General features: G+C 45.3%; 1 protein-coding gene across 5 annotated transcripts in view; it reads left to right on the plus strand.

Moving 5' to 3' along the window:
- Positions 1-19067, plus strand: part of RASAL3 (RAS protein activator like 3) — an 80879-nt gene that overhangs the window by 16016 nt on the left and 45796 nt on the right. For 3 of the 5 annotated variants that reach the window (XM_056570831.1, XM_056570830.1, XM_056570832.1), the window contains exons 3-10: positions 2748-2826; positions 7567-7631; positions 8589-8662; positions 10978-11098; positions 11179-11277; positions 11524-12048; positions 12128-12272; positions 13312-13456. In XM_056570831.1, the coding sequence (XP_056426806.1) occupies positions 2748-2826; positions 7567-7631; positions 8589-8662; positions 10978-11098; positions 11179-11277; positions 11524-12048; positions 12128-12272; positions 13312-13456 (1253 nt within the window). Of the gene's footprint in view, positions 1-2747; positions 2827-7566; positions 7632-8359; positions 8469-8588; positions 8663-8835; positions 8874-10977; positions 11099-11178; positions 11278-11523; positions 12049-12127; positions 12273-13311; positions 13457-19067 lie in introns of those variants that run through there. The other 2 variants (XM_056570833.1, XM_056570834.1) reach the window with 2 other exon arrangements.

Consider the following 19067-nt stretch of genomic DNA (forward strand, 5'->3'; position numbering starts at 1 on the left):
TATCTAATCCTGTTTTAAAGCTGTTAATTGTTCCTTCTGTGACCAGTTCCTGAGGTAGACCGTTCCATAAATTCACAGTTCTCATGGTAAAGAAGGCGTGTCGCCCCTTGAGACTAAACCTTTTCTTCTCCAGACGGAGGGAGTGCCCCCTCGTCCTTTGGGGGGTTTAACCTGGAACAGTTTTTCTCCATATTTTTTGTATGGGCCATTAATATACTTATATACGTTTATCATATCCCCCCTCAAACGTCTCTTCTCAAGACTAAACAATCAGACATCTTATCCCCTATCCTTTGGATGTCTAGGGGCGGAGTACCCTTTAAGTATGCTTATTTTGTTGTAACATAATATGAATTCTTATTTTGCTGGAACATAATATGAATTCAATTAAACATTCGGCAGTAATAAGAGTGTTACAGATCATTTTCCAATAATAGGTAACAGTATTCAAAAAATGTTCAACTAGCAAAAATATGAGGGTCAAAACATATGTAATAAAGCTGTATTTTTGCTAATTTGGCCTATTTTAGATGGTGTTGCCTGGTATTGGAAAGCTTTTCATAACTTGACCGGTCTATAGTCAGTGTAATTGTGCTGTGGACAATTATTTAATTTTTAGTATTACAGATTACAAGATTGTTTAGCACATGTTCTACTTTTTTACACTACATCAAGATAAGACATCAAAAACAAGAAAAATACATCTAGTGATTATAACAGAATAAAAAAAACAAGAAAAAAAAACTGTGGTGTCTGGTTAGGTGACCGGATGTAAATATTTAGACATAGAAAAGAGGAAAAGACATGACAAACAAGAGGAAAAGGGCAGGAGCCATGTGCTTAAAACTAGACTTTGGGTAAGGAGACATAAAATGGGCCTTTCAAATACTTTATGACATCCACCGTTTCAAAAATGCATCTGCTGACCTGATTTTGTGTGACTAGTTTTTATTAAACCATACATTTTACTTAGTAACCATTTTCTTTAAAAAAAAAGTCCACCCCTACAAAAGACCACTATGCAATTTTGGGTGGTCTTCTCAAACAGATTCAACTGTATTCAGGATAGAGATTATTCAAGGGTTTTAATGAGAATGACTTCAGTAACTAGCAAAATAAGTTGGTATGTCACTTTATTGTCATGCCCTGAAAAGCAGGGGGGCCCCTGGGAACATTTGTCACGGCCAGGTGGGGATCACATTACACCACAGCTTAAGGCGCTTAAAGGGGTATTCCAGGCAAAACCTTTTATATATATATATATATATATATATATATATATCAACTGGCTCCGGAAAGTTAAACAGGTTTGTAAATGACTTCTATAAAAAAAATCTTAATCCTTCCAATAGTTATTAGCTTTTGAAGTTTTCTGTCTAACTGCTCAATGATGAAGGTCACGTCCCGGGAGCTGTGCATGATGGGAGAATATCCCCATAGGAACTGCACAGCTCCCGGGACGTGAGTCATCAGAGAGCAGTTAGACAGAAAACAACAACTCAACTTCAGAAGCTAATAACTATTGGAAGGATTAAGATTTTTTAATAGAAGAAAGTTACAAATCTGTTTAACTTTCCGGAGCCAGTTGATATATAAAAAAAAGTTTTGGCCTGGAATTCCCCTTTAAGATTGAAGTAGAGGCTTTTGGGCTCCACTTGGTACAGGGACCTATGTGAGTGGTCTCTCTATTTAACCATATGCATTGCTGCTATATACAAAACAAGTCAGATTTTCTGCCACAGAAGCAGAGCTGGTGCAAGGATTTTTGCCACCCTAGGCGAAAGCTAATTTTGCCGCCCCCCCCCCCCCCCCCCTTGACCCTGCCCATTGGCGCTGCCCTTTGACACACCCCACCTTACTACTGGGGTGACATACTGCAACAAGCCTCCTCCTCATATAATCACCTTACTAGGGTGACACACTGTAACAAACCCACTCCTTATGTAATCACCTTCCTACTAGGGTTACACACTGTAATAACCCTCCTCCTCATGTAACTACCTTACTACTGGGGTGAAACCAGGGGTCACGTCCTCGGAAAAATAGTGTAGGAACTTACCCAAGATTTCCACTCAAGGGCTGATGCTGCAGGACTCCTGCTAATGAAAACAGTGTTCATGCTATGAAAAGATAGCAGGAACTCCGTTCCCATGCGTTCCTGCAGGACTTGAGTCCTGGGTGAAACAGTGGTGCTGGCTGGGCAAGTGCTTCGGGTGAGCGGTGGCTTCAAATGCTCGCTGGCTACTAACTTTCTTGCAGCATGCAGAGCAGCGCCCCCATCAAAAGGGCGCTCTAGGTGGCTGCCTATTTTGCCTATAAAAATCAACGACCTCCAGACCAGTGGATAGTAGAGGGATCTGCTTCATGCTATCATCCAAGTTGTGCTGGCATCTGCACAACTTACATTGGTAAGCGCTCTATCCCCATTAGCGTTTCCACATTTGTTATTTATTGCACCATGGAGCGCTCCTCTTTGTCTTTTTTGTAGTATATTTTGCCTATAGGCAGAAGCGGTCCTGTACAGAAGTCACATGTCTAAACTAGGGCACAGATTCTCTTTGTAATGGGGTGCAAAATTCATTACGAATTTATGGGGAATCCGACACAAAATGTGCATGAAAAACTACATGTGAGCAAGGCCTCATGAGAATATATGGATATATTCTTATCTGACACTTTGTAGCGAACATAATTGTTAGAAATGATTAAAGACTTAAAAGTTACAGAAGACTTCTTCCCACTCACAGGATGCATTTCGTACCAGAAGCCGAGCAGGAAGTTGTGTATCCAGCAATGAAGTGGTGCAGACGGACAAGCTGGACACAGGTATGGCGTATGTAAGCCGCTATATGACATGTTGCATGATACATTGCATATACGTGCATATATACAGGTAAGTATAGAACGCCTGGTGAAGGGTTAACACAGCCAAGCACTTTGAGTTTACCACTTCCTTCCTGCCGGAAGAGGCTCAAGAGAGAAGACTTCATCAGCGTTAATAGTGTTGTCTGGTTTCCAATGCCTGTAATGTCTCAGGAATTCACATACCTAGTATGCAACACTCATAGCTGTCCTGAAATACTTGGCCTACTTGGTATACTCTGCGCCTACATTGCTATTGAACCTAACGTGTGGGCTGGACAATAAGTATGCACAAGAAATTATATAAGGAGGACAGAAATAACCGAGGAAGCTGAGATATAGGGTGCTGCATGGAAGTTTTTCTTAAGCTGCAATGGTGACAAGAGGAAAAATGCATTCAAAGGATATCTATATAATACTGTAAAAACAAAGAATGAAGGGCCCATATGGATCTTCCTATGGATCATATGGATCTTCCTATGGGCTCTGTATGACATGTACCTGAACACAGCAATATACATGACCCCGTACGAGTGGTATGGAATTCCCTCTGTACTCTGATGCTGTAGGCATTCTGTGTCTCACCATATAGTGTTCTGTACAGTATATTACAAAGATATTCTCCCCTATGGGCAATGCTTTAAGAGGAAAATACTTCTGTAACATAATGTTCTTTGGGGTGTGTGGCGCAGGGCAGATGTTGTTACCCTAGGGGCAGATGGTATTAACCCATTGTGTTTGTGACGCCAGGGCGTGGTTTATCCTTAACCACCCGAAGGTATACCGCTGTATCCTGGGCTAGGCACGGGGGGCAATGAAGACACCGACGCCAAGTTACGGACAACGGTAGCTTTACTGAGGTTAAACAGTTGGTAAAGTCTATACAGTTCAGCCAGGGCCCAAGAAGGTGACCAGTGACACAGAGACCTCGCAGGTTTGCTGGGATTTGTAGTAGACAGGAGAATGTAGTGCAGGCCACGCTGTATAGACAGAAGACTTGACTTGACTGACAGGACTGTGACTTTAGCTTACTTTTCACGTGACTTGTGGCTGCAGGACTTAACTTGTGGCTGCAGGACTTGACTTGAGGCCTCCAATGTTCTGGACACACACACTAAGATGACTTGACTGCATTGGACCTCAGGAACAAGAGCGAGAAGCTAGCTCCACCCAGGGTTTATATGGGGGAGACTAGCAGGGAGCCCATAGGTCACCTTTGGGGTCAGCTGGTCACTAGTGCCTCCTGGGTCACAATCACATGGCACATTTTATTAAATATACATTACACAATAAAATACATAAAATGTGTACATGGGGGAAAACAACTGCAGGGGGCCCTGGGGACACTGAAGGACACTGCCTGACAGGGCAGGAGAGTACAGGGAAACACCATCCTGTACTGGGCCACCAAAGTGCAATAGAACATGCCGCACATCTTTTTGTCTGTTGGATTCATATGAAAATCCAACAGAAAAAAAAAACCTTCATTTGACTCTATGTAGTAGCCTGGGGGATGTAGGGTATGGGGAGTGTAGCTGTGCGGATATTAAAGGGTGCTTGTTAACCCTTGCTATTCGTGAAGCCAGGGTGAGGGCTCCTCAATGAAGCTTTTCCTACCACTGCCCTTCCCAGGAACGATAGGGAGGTAGATGATAATAGGTTTGAGGTAGTGAGTAATAATGGATTGTCCACAACCGGAAAGCTTCTGAAAACAGCATTAACTTTACTGAAGATTTTCTGTACACTTCATTAACATAACAGTCTCTCATCAATACAAAAGCTTCCTTTAGGAGATTGACAATGGTTGGGACTTTAGCTTTAAGAGTCTCTAGTATATTGCGCTGTTCCACTGGATTTAGGGGAATTAGTTGCGGTCCAGTAGTCAGGCTAGTATTAATAGGAATTTCAATGAGCGACAGGAGTGAAACGCTGCTTCTTCTTCTGCTACCTAAAAACTTAGTCAACAGCGTTTTTAGGTCCGGTTGGGAAACCGTATACGGGGCAAAACGGAGCAAACCGGAGGCAGCGTTTCAATACGGTCGCTCATTGAAATACATTAGATGCGGGACCGCATACGGTAGCGTGCAGTTGCCCTGCCCCCGACTCTCCATCCCCCTCTCCCCAGCAGTATACGGTCCCGTATCTTAAGAAACGTAGTGTGCATGCACCCTAAATCTCACGATTTTTGGTTCTGCTGAGGCCGTAGGTTTTGAGGCCCAGCGTGTCTTTGAAAGTTGTGTAGCACACCGTCGTGTTAGTCCGGCATCCACGAGAGCAGTAACCCAAGAGAGCGATAATTGGACGCAGCCCCTTATATGGGCAGGGGCTGGACTAATGCTAATTGGTCCAAACTGATGTCAATCACCTTAACAGAGATTTGTGGGAAACACGTGACCCAAGGACCTCCTAAGGTCCTGCAACATACCACAGAGGTTACTAGCTTGGTCACATGACCGAAGGTCCTGTGATGCTAAACAAGGTAAGCACTATACATTCCTATACATTTCTATACAATTATAGATATAATTACTAATATATACATTTATGAACATGAAAGTTAGAATTAGGGAGAGGCAACTAGGGGCTGTCCCACCTGAGGAACCCTACCTGAACGTAGTTACTCTGACTTTGTGGACCTCTACACTAGGTACAATAGGATGCAATACGGTACCGGGATACCACATCTACATGAAATATTAAAGTTTTTTCTATAATTAATTAATTAAATGCAGTTTTTTGTAAAAAGCTGTGCTGCCAGGTCTCATGAATGTTGTTATACAGGTTAGAGCTGTCAATCACTTTATATGTTGGCAGGATTAGCAGGATTTACAGACTTTTTCTAATTGTGGGTGGGGGAAGCAGGACTAACAGGTTTTCTCTATGTGTAGGTGAGGGAAGCAGGACTCACAGGCTTTCTCTATGTGTGGGCGGGGGAAGCAGGACTCACAGGCTTTCTCTATATGTGGATGGAGTAAGCAGGACTCACAGGCTTTAAATATTTGTGGATGAAGGAAAAAGGACTAAGCATCCTGAGTGGGTGGGGGAAGCAGGACTCACAGGTTTTCTCTATGTGTGGACAGGGAAAGCAGGACTCACAGGCTTTCTCTATGTGTAAGTGAGGGAAGCAGAACTCACAGGCTTTCTCTATGTGTGGGTGGGAGAAGCAGGACTGACAGGCTTTCTCTATATCTGGGTGGGAGGAACAGGACTCACAGGCTTTCTCTATGTGTAAGTGAGGGAAGCAGAACTCACAGGCTTTCTCTATATGTGAGTGGGAGGAGCAGGACTCACAGGCTTTCTCTATATGTGGGTGGGAGGAGCAGGACTCACAGGCTTTCTCTATGTGTGGGTGAGGGAAGCAGGACTCACAGTGTTTCTCTATATGTGGGTGGGAGGAGCAGGACTCACAGGCTTTCTCTATATGTGAGTGGGAGGAGCAGGACTCACAGGCTTTCTATATGTGTGGTTGAGGGAAGCAGGACTCAAAGGCTTTCATTATATGTGGGTGGGAGGAGCAGGACTCACAGGCTTTCTCTATGTGTGGGTGGGAGAAGCAGGACTCACTGGCTTTCTCTATGTGTGGGTGGGAGAAGCAGGACTCACAGGCTTTCTCTATATGTGGGTGGGAGGAACAGGACTCACTGACTTTCTCTATATGTGGGTGGGAGAAGCAGGACTTAGGTCATAGTAAAAGTCATAGAACACTAAATATTCCAAAAATCAGCATCTCCTCTATCTTATGCTGCTGGCCTAATAAGAGAGATTCATTTAAAAAATACTGTGCTTACCACAGGATACGCTTTAAAGTATATTTATGTGATATCCCAGTACAGGTCATGGTCCTGCACTACACTTGGGCCCTGTCAGGTTGAGTCCCTCGGTGACCAAGGGGGCTCTCCTGCAGTATCTCCTCTGCTGTTATTATAGTGTTATTTAATGTAATAGGATTATAGTCAGTATGTCAATGTATAGTCAGCACAAAGGACCCTTGGAGGACTCCAGTAAATGTCTAAAGGACCTGTAAAATGTCACAAGTTGTGTTTATGTTATCACATGTTACCCAGAGGGCACCAGTTTAACACATGATCTGTAGCTTGACCTTTGGGATTCTAGTACAGCCCCCTTTATAAGGAAGGGAGGTGCTGCAATCTGGCTTTTTTTTCTCCTCTTTTGGATCTTTTTCTACTGAGGAACAGAGAGACCAGATGCCTCAGTGCTAGTGTCCAAGATCTGGAAGGGCTCAAATCTACAGTCATTCCAGTAAGTCAAGTCTATGTCTGCTGTCACTATCTACAGTCTAGTCAAGCCTCAAGTCAATTCTATTACAAGTATAATTGGTACCAGCAAGCTGCGAGGTCCTTCTGTATTCTTGGCCACCTCTCTGGGATTCTGGCTTAGCTGTGAAGATAATAACACCCATCTGGCCTCAGTAAACCCTCTGTTAAACCATATCCTGGTTGTGGACTCTCATTTTCACTGCCTAGCTATTGGAATAGTGGAGATACCGTTTGGGTTGTTCCGGTACCCAAAAACCACTCTGGCGTCACGAACATTAGGGGGTTAATAACACCTTGCCCCTGGGGTTAATACCATCTTGCCCCATCCACCTACACCCCGTGGTCCCACCATCACCGTGGGTCAACACATGTATGTGTGTACAATGTCTTCTCTATTTATACCTGTATCATCTGTTTTTCTGTTTAGCTACAGACACTGCTTCTGATGGAAATATAGAAGCGGACACGAAGAATCAACACAATAATGTGAAGGTGATACGACTGCTTTCTGCTCTTCACTTTGTAGTTCTGATGCAGGTTATTCTAGTCTAATGCAGGTGTGGATGTTTAGGAGAAAGAATTATAAGACTGGTTTCACATGCTGCTTTTTTTTTTTTTTTTCATTCCCCAGTTCATTTTTTTATTCCCTAGTTTGAAAACAAAATTGCTAAACAGGTGTTTTTACAGCGAATTACGATTTTGCAATGTCATTTTTGAAAAATGTGCCTGTTTATGTTTACAGACTAAATTATATGCCAAAATACTGCCATGTAGTTGGCCAAAAAATTTCCCAACATGTACCAAAAATATGCCCATTTTTGGTGTCTTTTATGAGCTTTAAAAGGATTTTTGGGGCTGTTTTAAAGTGTCTTTGTCACTGATCATTAGAATGAGCTTAAAGGGGTTCACAGGTATATAAGTTTTTTTTAGAGTACTGGCAAAAATGCCAGCATGTAGAAAAAAAAAATTGTACTTACCTCCCACCGCTCCCCGTTGCCTTCGGTATCCTGCTCCAGTCCTCCGCAGCAATGCTCTTCCTGCTTTTTGTGGTCGAATCGTAACACTACAGCCTTAGCTAATCACTGGCTGGGGGCAGGACATCGGAGGATACTGGGGAGCAGCGCAAGACAAGTCCAGTTTTAATTTTTTTTACTTGCTTGCATTCTAGGCAGTGCCAAGGTATGTAGGGACACATATCTCTAAGATGTCACTTGCACAAAGTCTTGTGCCCAGGAACCATGAAGCTACTAGCTGCCAGCCTGCCAACTTAACAAATTGATGTAATATCCAGATTATTAAACATCAGTCATGTGGAGCACTGAAATCATGGTGGGGGATACCTTCCAATAGATGTATCTCATAATATAGGACTAAACTATGCTTAGTGTTATAATACTACCCAAATCTAACTCACCAGTAACATATAACTGTTTTAAATGGTCTTCATAGGGATTAATTCTAAAGAGGAAAAAAAAGAAGACCAGAAAGAAGACGGGGACAGTGTCACAGCAACTGGATGAAAGGTACTTAGCTCATATATGGCCACTTTATTGTACCTGGAAACTCCAAAAGATATGGGGAACATTTATCAAAACCTGTCCAGAGGAAAAGTTGCTGAGTTGCCCCTAGCAACCAATCACATCACTTCTTTCATTTTTGAATGGGCCTCTGAAAAATGAAAGAAGCAATCTGATTGGTTGCTATGGGCAACGCGGCAACTTTTCCTTTGGACAGGTTTTGATAAATCTCCCCCATGGACCATAAAATTGCCTTATTATCCTTAAATCTATTATTGGGCTTTCAGGTTTTTCAGCTATCCATTCCCTGTTTACAGTTCATCACTGGAAGCAGGGGCATAGCTTGTAGCTTCTAGGCCCCAATGCAAAATCTGCAACAGGGCCCCATGTGCCATTTATAATACTGGTCTTTTATGGGGAAGATGTGCCTTGGGGCACCAGGGCCCCAATGCGACTGCTAGCTGCACCCCCTATAGTTATGCCCCTGACTGGACGCTTTTTAATTATGACAGAATCTGTGCAGCTGGATACCATGAAGCTTAAAAATATATATATTTACCTAAGCAAATGGCAAACATTTGCTGCTAAAGGCCTCTATATAAATAAAGGCAGAGCAGCTGGTTGGCTTTCCCCTTGGCTCCCTGTCCATGGAGAACAAGCTTTGCTAGTCTTAACCACCAACCCTGAAGGTAGAAGGCCTTGGTAGAGAAAACCATTGTACAGAAATGTTTAAGCTTGTATCAATACTAGGTTTCTGTATATAAGAGCAGAGCTTTTTGCATACCATCACTTAGGCAGTGTCCTGGGACCAAGAGTTGTCAGGTGGCTGAGGAGTTAACTTTTTTAGTCTCAGTATTGTGCGCTGTATATGCATAACAACTGAAGTAGTATGGATGTGTATGGGGTTAAAATTTGCACTATTGACTGTCACCATTGGTGGATTACATTTGTACAGGATGAAGGGAGCATTGGTCACATGACTCACCTCAGTCAGTTTCTTTGTAGAAACGCCTAAAAAGACTGAGGGAGGAGTTTTTAAGTCCAACAGTGTATAGTCTATAGTTGGCTCTAACCAGAGTAATTTAAGGCTATGTACACACTCCAGAATGCCAGTACAAAAAATCTCCCTGCGGACATTTTGCAGACTGCGGGCACCCGCATGACATTCCAGCACTAGGACCACACGGAAATGATCCCTCTCATAGACGGCAATGCATTCTGTGTGGAGTCCGCAGAAAAAATAGACATATGTCCATCACATCCAATACAGAAATTACCTGGCACTGTGAATATGAAAAGGGGTATCATATTACGACTCCTACAGCTGACTGACCGTTCCGGTGCTCACATTAGAGGCAATAAGAATATCCAAGCAACAAGATGCAAAAGAATGGAGCACTCACCGGGTCTTTAACCAACGAGGAACTTCTTTATTTCAGCCAAACATGGTTAGCGTACTCGTGGAGTGCGGGCGGGCGGACAAGGGGAGTGGGGGAGTGGGACATATGTCCATTCTTCCTGCGGACACTGGAATCGATATTCTGTTGTGTGCACAGTGCAGCAGAATCCCATTAAAATCAATAGGACTCTCCAGCTGCGGAATCTCCGTGCGGAATCCCAATTCGGAATTATGCACAGAAATTCTGATCTGTGAACATAGCCTAAGAAAGTCTTCCAACTCATCTGCTTGGTAGACAACCTTAGTCAGAGTTTACCAGACCACTGATATAAAATTTGCATTGGCACACAAAAGGAAAAGGTTAACAAGGCGACTCAGCCATTTGTGACGCTACATTTATACTTCACCAATCCTCCTTTATGGACACCACACTGAGACCAGTTTCACATGAGCATAATATGGACTCAATACCGTGTCTGTATTACGGCCACAGTCAGATTGGGACTTTCAGTCCTAATACAGACACATAAATGCAGTTACATTACGGTTGTGTAAAACCAGCCTACAGAGTGTTCCTAAGAGTCTTACTTTTGCTGGTCCATGCACATGGCTGTGCCGTGTATTGTGGTATACCGAGTAGTTACGATTCCATATTATGAAACCATAGACAAACCATGTGCTGCTGTCTTCTCCTCTAGAAGCAGAATTCTTCTGTATAATAGCATATGTTTTTATGTCAAGTTTTTATGAACCAATAAGCCAACATCTCCAATGTGTCTCTATATTGGAGGCAGTCATGGGTGCCATATTACATGCAACATAATAAGACCATGGGCCCATATGAAAATATGAGAAAGATACAATGCTACACCAACAATGTACGTAGTTATTTCAATGCTTGAAACCATACAATGTATTGCAGGAGCTTGCATGGATCACATGAGTCACTAGGCTGTGGGGACATTTTGGACCTGAATAATGAAAAAGACATCATCATAAGGGCTCTACATAGCAGTATACTTCAGGAGCAGTTCTGCTTTGAGGTAAAACTAATATATACATTATTGGTCTCAGTTGTAGAAGGTGGCGTGACTGACATTTAGTGCATTGCTATCTCTCATAGGTCATCACAGCCTCCGGTAGTCATTGTTTTGGATGTTCTTCAGTTCAAGAGCGAGATCGATGGATCGACAATCTCCGCAGGATTGTGCAACCAGACAAGGTTAGATCAATGACATCCCTTTCACAATAATATCATAATAATTCCTCAAAACTATACACCTGTCCATCCATTCCTCATATTATATGGACAAAGCAATACAGCAAAAAAAGTCCTTTATATGAGACTTGTAATCCATACAAGACCATAATACAACATTACAAGACATATATAATGAATATCACACTGCTTATACTTGTAGGCCACTGCCACGTTTATAGCTTTTACATATTTTATCCACTTGTTCAGGATAATTGTCAACGTGAAGAATCTTCTCTCAATCTCTGGATCCATGAAGCCAAGGGTCTTCCCCATTCAGGTCCTGGTTCCCGTGCTCTGTACTTCTGTGAAGTCCATTTGGATGGTTGTCTTTATGGACGGACCTCTAGTAAGACAGCTGAAGCCGGCATGGTTTTTTGGGGTGAAAGCTTTAACTTGATGGATTTGCCATTCTCATCAGGCCATGTTGCTCTTCATTTTCTTCGAGAGGGAAAAGAAGCCACTGGAGTAGGGACTGTTACACTTGCATTGGAAGGAATGAAGGAAGAAGTGGAGAGATGGGTGCCTCTAGGTGGAGATTTGACACTTAGAGTACGAGGCAGGTACCGAAAGCTTTGTGTTCGCCCACTAGAGAAGTATAAGGAGTTTGCAGAGTATCTATCCTGGAAATATCTTAAGCTGAGCAGAGCAATGGAGCCCATTCTGAGTGCTCGAGAAAAAGAAGAGCTTGGCAGGTCAATGGTATATGTTCTGCAGAGCACTGGCCAGGCCAAGGTGAGATGGGAATCCGATTTGATATTTAAACATTTATTGATGTTTATTAGCTCACTTATTTTTTACTATTTTGCTCTAGGAGTTCCTTGTGGACCTTGGTGTAGCTGAGATTTCTCGCTATGATGTCCAAGACTCATTATTATTCCGGGAAAACACTATTCTTACCAAGGCGATTGAAGAGTATATGAAAATGGTGGGACAAACGTATCTGCAAGAGACCCTCGGTGCGAAATCATGACATTTCTTCGTTATACCTTTAAGAAATAGGCTTTGTAGAGAAGAACATATATTTTTGTTTGATTGTAGCTATAGGGAAAAGTGCTTATTTTGTAGATATGTCAAAGGCTAGCAAGTAAAGCTCCTGCCCATATGGCTTATTATGCCATAAGGACAACATTGAAAGGGCTCGCTCCTCTGGCAGATTCATCTGATTGGCCGCCTTGTATTTAATTGCCCAGCAGCAGTCACTAGGAGAAATGCCAGGCTGTCTCCAGTTTCCCTGGGCAAAATCAACTATATGCTGGGGCCATTATAGAAAGATCCAGGGCTATTGGCTGATGAGACAACTTGGTGCCCCAGAGCAAAATCTCTAATGCCCCCTACCTATCATGTGGCATTTATATTACCGATAGCTTCTCATGTGATATAGGGACCACTTGTCTGGGACTGAAATTAAAGGGGTTCTCTGCCCCTAGACACCTTATCCCCTATCTAAAGGTTAGGGGATAAGATGTCTGATTACAGGTGTCCTGCCGCTGGGACCCCCCGGATCTCTGTGCAGCATCCAGCATTCGTTTAGAAAACTTGGAGCACCTGCAGGGGGTCGTGACATCACGGCCACTCCCCTCATAAAGACACACCATACCCCCCCAATGCAAGTCTATGGGAGGGGGCGTGGCATATGCCACGTCCCCTCCCATACACTTGCATTGAGGGAGTGTGGTCATGACGTCAAGACCCCACCCCCCACCCCCCCCCCCCCACCCCCCCACCGCCCACTCCAAGCGTTTGGAACAAAATGTTCTGGACGTTGAGGCAGCGGGGTACCCTTTTAAACTTATTTCTCTAACATAGCAGGTAGGATACACCAAATGTAGTGCAAAGCATGACCCACTGGGGTAAATTTAGCATAAACCTTCAGACTGCCTAGTCTAAGTTTAGACATTGTAAATACAGCAATAGTAGATCTATCTTATGGTGTCAAGAATTCTAGGCAGATACATTTTGGATGCCTAATATGTAGAAAACATATGTTGTTTCCAGGCCCCTTTATCACTCGCATATACGCATCAATGGAGAGTCATGAGGTCGACCCACAGCGATGTTCACCGGAAGAACTCAGAGAGAACCGAGAACATTTATGGAGGAGCTGTGAAGAAGCTATTGAGTGCATTGTGCAGTCCCAAAAGTAATGTGTCTTATAATACCTTTACTGTTTACGCCTATTTCTTTTGTACATGATAGATAGATAGTCCCCAAGGAGAGCAGCACACCAAGTTGTGTATATGCACAGGTGCACGCTGCTTGCCGACACCGGATTCAGGTCCAAGGCAATACAAAAACTAATGAGCAGCAGCACTCCAGACTTGTGAAGTAAATGGTGGTCTTCATTCAGGCAACAGCGTGTGCGACGTTTCAGCTTGCTCACCAAGCCATTTTCAAGCCAGAGAAAATGGCTTGGTGAGCAAGCTGAAACATTGCACACGCTGTTGCCTGAATAAAGACCACCATGTACTTCACAAGTCTGGAGTGCTGCTGCTCATTTGTTATACATAGATAGATAGATAGAAAGATAGATGCATAGATAGATAGATATGAAATAGATCTGAGATAGATAGATAGATATGAGATAGATCAGTGGTTCTCAACCTTTTTCACGACTATACCTCCAAAAGGTGAAAGTATGTCCGCGGGTACCCTTTGCGCATAAATTCGTGCAGAACTTACGCGAGAGGGGTACCCGCGGACAAAATAATTTATAAAATTACTTATTTTCATTATGGTGTATGCTTACCTTTATACTAATGCGATACTTAACCACCATGTGCCATTATTCCCCCCTCCCTCTGATCCCCTTTTGCCATTATTCCCCCCTCCATCTTAATCCCCTTGTGCCATTATTATCCAATATGGCAAAAGGGGATTAGAGGGAGGGGGGAATAACGGCACAAAGGGATTAAGATGGAGTAGGGGGGGTTAATAATCACCTCCCCCCTTCCCCCTCCATCTTGATGCCATTATTCCCCCCTCCCCCTGATCCCCTTTTGCCACTATCAGATAATGGCAAAATGCAATCAGAAGGAGGGGGGGAATAATGGCACAAGGGGATAAAGATGAAGGGGGGGGACAATGGCACAAGGGCATTGAGATGGAGGGGTCTAGTTATCACAACCACCCTTTTTCCATCATCAGATAATGGCAAAATGAGATCAGAGGGGGGAGGGGGAATAATGGCACAAGGGCATTAGGATGGAGGGGGGAAGGATAATGGCAAAAGGGGATCAGAGGCGCAAATCTGGAGAGGAAAAAATGGCAGAACTCCTCATGGGACGAGTATCGTTTGATACACGGTATATTGTCAAGCAAGTGATGTGCAGTGGGTGTTAGTAAACCACTCACCTTGCTTAGTTGTGTATATTGACACAACTACAAATGCGCTTTGATAATCATGTAGGTGGTGCAGCCTCCTGGTTCCGGATCTTGGAATGCTCCTGGCCGTTTGGTAGAATGGTAAATATGAGGATAAAAATTTACCAGGTTTTCGGCGCAATCCACCAAGGATGGGTTACAGTTTCTTCAAAATAATTTTTATTTGCCAAAAAAACTACGCGTTTCAGAGCTTTGGAGCTCCTTCGTCAGGTAAACATGGCAGTATGACAGTCCTGTGTGCAAGAGTGCTCTTTATGTTCAAAATTGGCGCCAAAGTGTAGTTAGCCCGGCCTCCTGGGCGTGGCCGCCAACTCCAGGCCAGTGGTGAACACAAAAGTTTTGCATTGTCCTACTTAATAAACATTAATAAAAACACATAAAAACTTCATGACATCAATATAGTTAAACTCATGAGTAAACTTAGTATACCATTCTATGGGTTTTGAATTGCAATAATGGTTCATATAAGCCTCTGGACACTGGGTGCCTAGTGCGCATGTGTCGGCTGATATAATGCGGGCACAAGGCGCACGCGTCCACTGGTCTAATGCGAGCGTAGTGAAGGATCATATTATGAATGGCGTGTGTCAGCGCACACGCACTAAGTGCTGGGGCCGCATTGAATAGATCTCGGATTGAGCGACACCTGTGAGCGCGTGCGCAGTGAAAAAAGGGAGGTCGGGCTGGTTGACGTGTACTGGCGCGTGCGTACTCATTAATGGCCAAACAGTCTTTACTGCGCATGCGCTAGCAGCGCTGTGTAAAGAACTATGTGTGTATGTAAGAACACAGGATACCAACCTGTCTCACATAGCGCATGCGTAGAAGAGTAGCTGATGAGGGGAAAAGCGAGGGCTCTAAGCAGAGGGATATTCTTGTATATACTGGAAGGTAATGTGGAATCCATTATTGGTACCACTAGTGTTACGCCTAGCGCTCCGGGTCCCCGCTCCTCCCCGAAGCGCTCACGGCGTCTTTCTCCCTGCAGCTCCCCGGTCAGTCCCGCTGACCGGGAGCGCTGCACTGTCATGGCCGTTGGGGATGCGATTCGCACAGCGGGACGCGCCCGCTCGCGAATCGCATCCCAGGTCACTTACCCGTTCCCGTCCCCTGCTGTCATGTGCTGGCGCGCGCGGCTCCGCTCTCTAGGGCGCGCGCGCGCCAGCTCCCTGAGACTTAAAGGGCCAGTGCACCAATGATTGGTGCCTGGCCCAATTTGCTTAATTGGCTTCCACCTGGTCCCTGACTATATCTAACCTCCTCCCATGCACTCCCTTGCCGGATCTTGTTGCCCTTGTGCCTAGTGAAAGCGTATTGTGTGTCTAAAGCCTGTGTACCAGAACTTCTGCTATCCACCCTGACTACGAACCTTGCCGCCTGCCCCCGACCTTCTGCTACGTCCAACCTTGCTTCTGTCTACTCCCTTGTACCTCGCCTATCATCAGCAGTCAGAGAGGTGACCCGTTGCTAGTGGATACGACCTGGTCACTACCGCCGCAGCAAGACCATCCCGCTTTGCGGCGGGCTCTGGTGAAAACCAGTAGTGACTTAGAACCGGTCCACTAGCGCGGTCCTCGCCAATCCCTCTCTGGCACAGAGGATCCACTACCTGCCAGCCGGCATCGTGACAGTAGATCCGGCCATGGATCCCGCTGACGTCCCTCTGCCTTATATCTCTGATATCACCACGGTGGTCGCCCAGCAATCCCGACAGATCGCCCATCTAACCCACCAGCTGTCGGAAGTATTCACCATTGTGCAGCAACTTCAATCGCAACTTCAGCAGCAATCATCTCCTCCGCCAGCTCCTGCACCCCTTCCGCAGCGAGTGGCCACTCCTAGCCTCCGCCTGTCCTTGCCGGACAAATTTAATGGGGACTCTAAGTTTTGCCGTGGCTTCCTTTCGCAATGTTCTCTGCACTTGGAGATGATGTCGGACCAGTTTCCTACTGAAAGGTCTAAGGTGGCTTTCGTAGTCAGCCTTCTGTCTGGAAAAGCTCTGTCATGGGCCACACCGCTCTGGGACCGCAATGACCCCGTCACTGCCTCTGTACACTCCTTCTTCTCGGAAATTCGAAGTGTCTTTGAGGAACCTGCCCGAGCCTCTTCTGCTGAGACTGCCCTGCTGAACCTGGTCCAGGGTAATTCTTCCGTTGGCGAGTACGCCATACAATTCCGTACTCTTGCTTCTGAACTTTCCTGGAATAATGAGGCCCTCTGCGCGACCTTTAAAAAAGGCCTATCCAGCAACATTAAAGATGTTCTGGCCGCACGAGAAACTCCTGCTAATCTACATGAACTCATTCATCTAGCCACTCGCATTGACATGCGTTTTTCTGAGAGACATCAAGAGCTCCGCCAGGAAAAAGACTTAGATCTCTGGACACCTCTCCCACAGTCTCCACTGCAATCTGCGCCTAGGCCTCCCGCCGAGGAAGCCATGCAAGTGGATCGGTCTCGCCTGACCCTGGAAGAGAGGAATCGCCGTAAGGAAGAGAATCTTTGTCTGTACTGTGCCAGTACCGAACATTTTTTGGTGGATTGCCCTATCCGTCCTCCACGTCTGGGAAACGCACGCTCGCACCCAGCTCTCGTGGGTGTGGCGTCTCTGGATGCTAAGTCGGCTTCTCCACGTCTCACGGTGCCTGTACGGATTTCTACTTCAGCCAGCTCTTCCCTCTCAGCCGTGGCCTGCCTGGACTCTGGTGCTTCTGGGAATTTTATTCGGGAGTCCTTGGTGAATAAATTCCGCATTCCGGTGACCCGTCTTGTCAAGCCACTCCACATTTCCGCGGTCAACGGAGCCAGGTTGGATTGCACCGTGCGTTACCGCACGGAGCCCCTCCTAATGTGCATCGGACCTCATCACGAGAAAATTGAATTTTTTGTCCTTCCCAATTGCACTTCCGAAGTTCTCCTTGGACTACCCTGGCTTCTACACCATTCCTTCCCGGTGTCCTCATCCCAGGGGAGGCAGTCACCGGACAAAAAAAAGGGGAGACCTAAGGGGGGGGGGGGTACTGTTACGCCTAGCGCTCCGGGTCCCCGCTCCTCCCCGGAGTGCTCACGGCGTCTTTCTCCCTGCAGCTCCCCGGTCAGTCCCGCTGACCGGGAGCGCTGCACTGTCATGGCCGTTGGGGATGCGATTCGCACAGCGGGACGCGCCCGCTCGCGAATCGCATCCCAGGTCACTTACCCGTTCCCGTCCCCTGCTGTCATGTGCTGGCGCACGCGGCTCCGCTCTCTAGGGCGCGCGCGCGCCAGCTCCCTGAGACTTAAAGGGCCAGTGCACCAATGATTGGTGCCTGGCCCAATTTGCTTAATTGGCTTCCACCTGGTCCCTGACTATATCTAACCTCCTCCCATGCACTCCCTTGCCGGATCTTGTTGCCCTTGTGCCTAGTGAAAGCGTATTGTGTGTCTAAAGCCTGTGTACCAGAACTTCTGCTATCCACCCTGACTACGAACCTTGCCGCCTGCCCCCGACCTTCTGCTACGTCCGACCTTGCTTCTGTCTACTCCCTTGTACCTCGCCTATCATCAGCAGTCAGAGAGGTGACCCGTTGCTAGTGGATACGACCTGGTCACTACCGCCGCAGCAAGACCATCCCGCTTTGCGGCGGGCTCTGGTGAAAACCAGTAGTGACTTAGAACCGGTCCACTAGCGCGGTCCTCGCCAATCCCTCTCTGGCACAGAGGATCCACTACCTGCCAGCCGGCATCGTGACAACTAGTTAAACCTAGTAGATACAGTATGTTGAACACTGTAGATTCTTATATTGAAAAAGGGGAACAAATAGTAATCGGGTGCAATGAATCCATAATTCTTACAAAAATGAATGAATAAATGAATACATGCCTTGTACATTTACATATAAAAACAAAAGTTAAATTTAAAACACATGATTAACATATACTATATATACAATCAGAAATATAGTGAATGGATATATTGTTATGTCAAAACTGATGAATATTCATCAGTTTTGACATAACAATATATCCCCCCCCCCTCCATCTTAATCCCCCTGTGCCATTATTCCCCCTCCCTCTGATCCCCTTTTGCCATTATCCCCCCCCAATCTTAATGCCCTTGTGCCATTTTATATACCATTTTATATGCCATATATACTGTACATACATAAAATACATATAATAACTTCCCTCCCTCCCTCCCTCCCTCCCTAGTTTTTACTTTATTTTTTACATTACCCGGCCTGTTCAGATACATACAGATAGATAGATTTAGATAGATACAGCCCATGTTGTTTATGGGACTGCTAGAGACGGGAGCGGCAGTGACCATAGACTGGAGCGGCAGTGGCCATGGGGGAGATTTATCAAAACCTGTCCAGAGGAAAAGTTCATTT

The sequence above is a fragment of the Hyla sarda genome, chromosome 4, assembly GCF_029499605.1.
Source record: "Hyla sarda isolate aHylSar1 chromosome 4, aHylSar1.hap1, whole genome shotgun sequence".
Classification (NCBI taxonomy): domain Eukaryota; kingdom Metazoa; phylum Chordata; class Amphibia; order Anura; family Hylidae; genus Hyla; species Hyla sarda.